This window comes from Octopus bimaculoides, chromosome 11 (genome assembly GCF_001194135.2).
Source record: "Octopus bimaculoides isolate UCB-OBI-ISO-001 chromosome 11, ASM119413v2, whole genome shotgun sequence".
Lineage (NCBI taxonomy): Eukaryota > Metazoa > Mollusca > Cephalopoda > Octopoda > Octopodidae > Octopus > Octopus bimaculoides.
The window spans coordinates 43,725,770-43,734,179 of NC_068991.1; the positions used below are offsets into that span (position 1 = coordinate 43,725,770).

The 8,410-nt window shown below is 36.2% G+C and overlaps 1 protein-coding gene across 1 annotated transcript in view; it reads right to left on the reverse strand.

Annotated features, from left to right (window-relative positions):
* Positions 1 to 640: 640 nt before the first annotated feature.
* The window catches only part of LOC106879840 (uncharacterized), a 62,743-nt gene continuing 54,973 nt past the window's right edge, over positions 641 to 8,410 (reverse strand). The window contains exons 12-13 of the mRNA XM_014929544.2: positions 7,957 to 8,107; positions 641 to 2,689 (exon numbers count right to left, since the gene is read on the reverse strand). Coding sequence (XP_014785030.1) covers positions 2,566 to 2,689; positions 7,957 to 8,107 — 275 coding nt within the window. The 3' untranslated portion in view covers positions 641 to 2,565. The remainder of the gene's footprint in view (positions 2,690 to 7,956; positions 8,108 to 8,410) is intronic.

Consider the following 8,410-nt stretch of genomic DNA (forward strand, 5'->3'; position numbering starts at 1 on the left):
AAATCCATTCACAAGGCTTTAGTTGGGCTAGAGCCATAATAGATGGCGTTTGTGCAAGGGACTGAATCATGTGGTTAGGAAGCATACTACTTACCACATTGCCACACCTGTGCCTATAAATAAATGTAAGAGTACCAACGAATTTGAATCAAACTGTTTTGATCCATATATGTAAATATATATATGTGTGTGTGTTTATTTGAGTCACCTTGTTTTGGCATCATGTAATAGTTGTAAATGAGTGTCATCATCACAAAAGAGGTGTCATTCATTTTTAATCTTCTGTTAAAACATATCCAGTCATGTGGGAAGTATTATCTTGCTTGGAAACAGATAAGGGTTTGCAATAGGAAGGACATTCCACCTTAGAAAATATTCTTTAACAAATTCCATCTAGCCAATGCAAGTATGGAAAAATCGATGTTAAAATGAGGAGGAGGAGCTGAAGAAATACATAAGCATCACAGAATATCTTTTAGTATTCTTAGGACTTGCAAGTTTGCTAGTTTTAGGGTAAGCTTCCAATGAACCAAGTCTATGACCTAGTTCCTATTTTTTTTATTATACATATTTTACTTCATGGACATAAGTGTGAGAATCACGATTTCCTGCTTCCCCTCTCTTGTACAAAAACTAAACCAAAGGTTCTTATAATTTTATTTTAGGATATGGTCAATATAATATTTAGACATAAGTTGTATGTGTAAGCATTTCTTTTAATACAAATATACAATAACAAATTATTGATCTTTACACACTTGATAAGTTTGTTGATTGGCTGAAAACATTAAGAGTATAATAACATTGAAATGACTTACGTAAACAAAACAGATAATTATAGCGAAGAGGGATACATGCATGAGTTATACTAGACAGTTGATCTGTTCACTCTGGGAACAAAGCTATCAGTATAGAAATAGAATTTGAGCTACTTACATATACAAACTAAAGATAAATAACATTTGGATCGATTACTGTAAGTAGTTGGGAGAAAGCTAATCGTGCATCATAACTTAGCTCAGAGAGATATAAGCCATCGATTTTCACACAAGAGCTTTCTTAAAACATATTTTATACACTGAATGCTTGTTTCATAATAGAAAGGTAGAAAGAAGTCTTCAGTTTCTCAATACTTTTGCAACAGGGTTTATGTCAGATGAGTGTAATGTGCCTGAACAGCATCTTCATAAACTATAGATATGTTTGTGAGGAGGATATGAGGTAGCAATGAAGAATAGATGCCAGTACAAATATATTTGTTATTTTTGATGATTTTTGCCAACTTTGCTTGAACAGATAAACATACGTCATGAAAGGAATCAAGTGGTTGTTTTAGAGCAATTTATAACTATTAATGTCATACTTCAGTCTGATATAGAACCCTGTGGTGAGTTCCACCAAGTGGTGTAGACTTTGTTGGGAGGAATGTAACATCCAGTATAAATTAGATCCATTTCATCATCTAATTCATTCATAATAACAGAAAACGTTTGTGGTGGCAATAGTGCAGACAGGCAAGGAAAGGGCTCAGTCTGTCTCTGATAAGTTTAATTTTTCTAGATTCACTGGGAGTTGTTTGAAACCCAATATAGAATTTAAATCTAGAATAATAGTTTACATTGCAGATATTTAGTGTATACATATATGTGTCTTAAGTTTGTCTGAAACAGGTTTCAAAGTTTTTTGTTTTTTAAAATGATGTATTCTTCTGAAGTGTTTTATATGTCTTGCCGTTTCTGGCCGGTCACAAGAACACAGGAAGGTTAAAGCTGAATGCATTCAAAATGTAGGTAGCTCTCATGCCTACATAATTTTCCAGTTTTAGTGTTTTCATTTTGCTAGATTGGTTAAAAATACAATTTACTGTGATAAGGTTGAACAGGTTACTGTCTAGCTATGTAGTTGATATTCTTTCTTATTGAAACAGTCAAATCAACTCCAATCTATTCAATTCCACCATTAAAATGGGAAAATGCTTCAAGAGCTGAATTTTAAGTACTACCAGACTAAAAACAGGATGACTGTGGGTACATATCAAATAAAATTATGAACATTTACATTTGTAATCTGTATGTGATGATGGCAGCAGTGAATGATATCTGCTGGTAAAAATGTTGGGAGAATTTTTTCTTTAGAGGAGAATGAAGCACTCATCATACCTACAAAGCTTTCAAAACTGGTAGAGAAAAGAGTGGGATAAAAATGCAAATTATGGGTTTCTGTAATGGGAAGAACATCAGGGTATCAAAATTATGCTTATAATAGTGTGGACTTCATCAACTGAAGGCATCCAAGGGCCAGTCATTAAACTACGTAACAGTTTTAGTCCACCACCAAAATTAAGGTGATTTACCTCTGTTGTGCCTCACATATGGGATAATTATAGAGATATTGAGATTAATGATAAAGTCAATGACAGTGATGATGATAATGAGGAAAAGAAGGAGGAGGGGAAGATAATGATGATAAATAGCAGCAAGTAACAACAAGCTATGGATTTGATATACTACATCTGATAGCATTATGTATGCTTGTTGTCTGAAGTACTTCTTAGATGGAAGAGACCTATAAAAGAGTGTTTACACATTTTGCAAGAGATTTCATAGTAATAGATTTCCTTGGAGGATGATGCATGGGTACTTGATCATGTCTCAGTTTTGAGCTCAAGGCATGCAGCCTTCTTGCAGTACTGAAAAATATACAAAAATATTGAAATAAATAAACAAATAAATCATATAAACAATAATTTGTTATTTATCTTTGTTTATCCTTTTATCCTTTTTTTTTTTTTTTTACTTATTTCAGTCAATTAACTGTGGCCTTCCTGGAGCACCACCTTTTTTTTTAAAAATCTAATTTAGAATTTATTCATATTCTAAATATAATATAAAACAGTCACCAAATTACTGAATGGTCTCTAAGTTCAGTAATTTGGTAGTCACTAAGAAGACTAGCTGCAGATGAATAGATTGTCAGGGCTGTACAAGCTATGTACAAAGATGTAAGTAAAGTGAGAGTCAACAATGATTTCAGTGATGAATTTGATGTGAAGGCAGGTGTCCTCTCCTATTCATCATAGTCCTATAGGCCACCACAGAAGAGTTTAATTCTGGCTGTTCATGGAAACTCCTGTATGCTGATGATCTACTTCTTATTGTTGAATGTTTAGGGGAATTAGACAGGAAATTCCAAGCATATGAGGGTTGGCTGAAAAGTTCATAGGCTGACTGACCAAGATACTATCATGGAATGTGATCAAACGAGCTTTCTTTTTCAACATAGTCTCCTTTGTGGTCCACACACTTCTTCTATTGGAGTTGCAGTGTTTGGATCTCATTGGTGAAGAAGCTTTCATCCTGTTGGTCAAAAAAGTCATCAACAGCAGATATGATGTCATCATCACTGTGTAACTGGTTCACAGCTAAGTGTTTTTTTCATATTGGGGAACAGATGATAGCCAGGTGGGGCCAAATCAGGAGAATAAGGAGGATGATCAACCAGTTCAAAACCACAGTCACACACAACAGTCATTAAAGACTTGTGTGTTGGAGCATTGTCCTGATGAAACAAAATCTCTTTTGTCCTTTTTCCTGGGCATTTGGTCTTGATAATCTTTCATAACCACCTTAGGAAGTTGGCATAGTACTCTCCTTTGATGGTGTGACTCTTTTGAAGGTAGTCAGTAAACAAATGCCTTTGCATTCCAAAAACCAGGCCATCACCTTCCCGGCTGATGAAATGACCTTGGCCTGCTTTTGAGCAGGTAAGGAAGGGTGTTCTGCATGGATTGTGTCTTTGTCTCTGGTTCAAAGTGATGAAGCCAACACTTATCCTGGCTTAGGAAATGTTCAAGGAAACCAGCTGAATCTGCCTCAAACAATGTCAGATTCTTAGTTACAATCTTGAAAAGGCTATTATAACTTTTGTTAATCCTTGTAGTCAATAAACAGCCATAATATATCAGTATCTGTATCAGTAGGCACGGTATGGCTGAATGGTTCAGAAGTTTGCTTTGTGATGTTCTGGTTCAATTCCACACCATGGCATCATGGACAAATGTCATTTTCTTGCCTCAAGTCATACCATACCTTGTGAACTACATACATACCTTGTGAACTACATACATACCTTGTGAACTACATACATACTTACGTACTAACATACATACATACATACATATATGCCATTGCCTGATCGAAAGTCCCACACATGTGAAGGCTATGACCTGCCATTTTTGAGAGTGGTCTTACTTTTTTTCCAGTGATGCCTGTACATGATGATTTTTTATATTGTGGGGAAAGGATTTACACAAATCCAATCCCACTCTCTGAACATGGACAATATAAACTCGAAAAGAACTAGTCTACATCATCAAATATTGTCAGTATTGCAAGTTTTCTCTCAGAGTTTTCCTCTCCTAGAGAAATGTGACAACAACAGAGGGGCCTCCCACTCCCAGTGGGCCAACCACATGCCTGGACACCAACCCAGGTATTTCCACACCACCGTGCATTCATACATGCATACATACACATGTGCACATATTGTTAGATGGCTGTCGACTGCTCATGAGCTCTTCTACCCTTTGACAGGTCTTATTTTGCTTCCTGTAGGGTGTCTAACAATCACCCTCCTCACCAAGCAAGCTTGATGGGGTAGCCAGTTTAGTCACTGACAACCCAATCATGCAACAGGTTGTATTGGGTTACATGTTACCAGTAGAACCCAAGAGTGACATCACACACACACACACACACATATGCACAAATACACACAACACATACACAACACACAACACATATGCACACAGACGTACATGCATACATTCATACATATATACATGTACATATATATATATATATATATGTTAGTCCAACCCATGCTAGCATGGGTTGGACGATGATGATGATGATGATGATGATGATATACACAGCAAGAGACTTGTTTCTGTCTTGCTGTCTTACTATAACTTTTCATCATCTGACATGAGATCACCTCCTGCGATGCCCCCTTTCCTCTCAAAAGATCTTTGCGTTGCAAGTTACTTAGTGTTCCTGCCAGTGCTGATGCCATGTAAAAGCATCCTATCCACACTGTAAAGTAGTTGGTGTTTGGACGGGCATCCAGCAGTAAAAACCATGCCAAAACCAACCTCGCCTGTGCTTGTGCCCCATAAAAAGCACTCAGTACACTCTGCTGGCTGGGTGGGTGGTGTTAGGAAGGGCATCCAACTAATAAAAACCCTACCAAAACAGATACAGAAGTCTGGTGCAGGCTCCTGCCTGGCCAGCTCCTGCCTGGCCAGCTCCTGTGAAACTGTCCAACCCATGCCAGCATGGAAGGCAGACATTAAGTGATAATGATGATAACGATCATGATAATGTTGATCACACACACATACACACACACACATACACACACACACATACACACACACACATACACACACACACATACACACTTACACATACATATGTACATACACATACATATTCATGATGTACATGGGCACACATATGAAGGCAATAAAACATTCCCATCTGCTTTACTATATTTAGTTCAGAGTTTCAAGCTGGCTAGGTTTTATTTTGCATTTCATCAATTCAAAGTCACTAAGTACATGTAATGAAGTCAAGTTACTTCTTGCTTCTTGCATAATATATGTGTTGCTAAGAGAGAAATCATATTTTTAGAGCCATTATTATGCACAAGAAAGACCCAGTTTATATAGCTGGCATGTGAAGGAAAATGTCAGTATCAAATAAATCTGTGTACTCACGCTCACACGCACATGCACACACAAACACATATACACACACACACTCATACACAGATACATACAAACAAAACATTCATATACACACACACAATCAGGTACCTACAAAAGAAAAACAGTGAAAAGGAAAAGGAAGGGAGAGAGAGGGAGAATAAAAACGAGAGAGAGAAAAGAGAAAGTACTCTTAGTATTCTATTACAATTTTTGCATTCTACCTATGTCAAAAAAAAAAAAAAACAGGCCAAAATAACAAGTCAACATGCCAATGAGAGATCTCCTGCAAATCATACCCTACAATCTTAAATGATGAAGAATACATTAGAAAAAAGAATCATCAAAGCTAAAATGCCTTTTATTATAGTTAATTTGGCTCTAAACATTACCCTCTTTCACTGCCTGAACAGATGTCGCTTATATAATGACATTCTGAATATACAAAATGAAAGGGGATGAGATCCAGACTAGAATATCTTTGATTATTGGATTGACTTGGATCAGGGCTAACTTGGAGTTAAACAACAACAATGAAGAAAAAAAAACCCAAAACAAACAATAGTAATGAATTCTAACAGATGTTCAAATACACAAATTTTAGGTGAGTGGAATAGCTGATTAAGTTAACCCCAGTAATTCACAGCAACTTATATTATCAACTCTAGAAGAACCAAAGTTTGAGGGTTCAGAAACCCCCATCAACAGAAAATGAGGCAACTACTATCTATGTTGAATGAATGAAACAGATTTAAAGATCCACTAATCCAAATCATAAAACACCAGATACACTCCATTATGAAAGAAGCAAGGCATTTCAAGAAAAAAATAACTTGATGTTTCAGAAACCCAACCAATAGGAAAATGTGCTCCTTATCATTAAGAAAGAACACAAGTGTATGTGCCCTTGAAATCCTGATTACACTGATAACTATTGTATCTAAATATAGTGACTTGAATTGTTAAGCAAGTGTCCTCACTTCCAAACTGACCTCAGACCATGTGTACTTACACAGCTGACTTTCTCTACTGAAATATTCAGTGAAGAATAAATGAACACATTATCTGGGTAATTCAGGTTTTGGGGTTCCTCAAAGGTCCTCTGCTACATTGTATATACTTTTAGGTACACACAAGTTATGTAAGAATTTCAACAGCAAGGATTTGTTCTATGCTAGAAGTCTGTCAGCTGTTGTCTTTTCAGTATGTAGATGTTTGTATTTCTTTGTCATTTTGTATTATCTATTCCATCATTTCAGTACTCATCTTTCAGAAAATGGTAAAGTTAACTGGTTTGTGGGTACTTTGAGTTCTATTCACCTTTCTAGTCATTAACTGTTTTCTCTATGCTCAATAACAATTTACCATGATCCAATGAACTTATTATTGTCTTTATTTAATAAGCATTAAGAGAAGTCTGATAAGTTGAAGAAAGATGAATGGAAAGATAGGGTTGGAAGAATGAATGGAAGGAAGGTGCCTGTGTAAACAATACATGCCACTAGTACCAGATATATGATTCTGCTGTCACACCCAACACACATTCACCTTTGCCACTTGCCAGCCCATGTTGGAATTAAAGTAAATTTCTTACTCTTGCAGTGTCTTTGTATGCAAGCCCCTGAGAGGAATCTCCCCTCTACTACAGCATATTGCCTGGCATGAATGATGAGATCAATGTTCACATTCTCTTCAGATATTTCTCTGTGTGGGCATACATGGCCTTTTCACCTTACTGGCTCTTGACAACCATACACCAGTATGTCACTGGTCTCCATGCCATTATTCCAAGATCCATATGGATCTTTTGATCTCTCTTGCATCAATCCACTTCCCTTCAAGACAGACCTCAACTATTCTTCAATCATTTGTGAAAGATCCAGCTTCTGCAGCACTCTTGCTGTACCTGTTGCTTATATTGCAGCTGATGATACCATTAGCCACAGGGAATGTCATTGATTATTGCACTGATGGTACTGGTATTAAATTTAATTGCAGTTTTTCTCCCAGTTTTGACTTCTACTACTGTTATTGTTACTGCTATCACTATTGCTGGAAATATTAATGTTGTTGTTACTACTGCTGTTATTGCTATCAGGGATGGTAGTGGCAGTAATGATGGTTGTATTGATACTCCTTACATTTTTCTGTTTTTGAAATAGATGAATTTGATCAGATTGAATACTTACTTGGAAACATTTTCTAAAGCTTGTATAAAACTTTTTCTGTTGGCCATTCCAGCGACATCACTGTTTGTAGCACTGTGTATATTGTTGTATGTCTTCTCTAAGATCAATTTATTATATCTGGTAGTCAGTAATCCTTTATTTGGACAAGCATCTGAAATAGATAAGGTACAAATAAGTGACATATAATTAATTTGCATTACATTATAATAGTATTGTTTGACAAATGTTTGTGTGTGTGCATAAGGATCTAAGTCAAAGTCTCTATTTTGTGTGCACATGTAAGTGTACGTGTGAGTGCAAACTATGACTTTAAGCTTATACCTACAGGTTTTAAATATGCATCTACATACTGAAAATGATGTGTATTGAGGTGTCATATTTTTGTATGAAAAGTACCCCACTAAAACATCACTTGTGTGGGTGTGTGTGTGTGTGTGTGTGTGTGTGTGTGTGT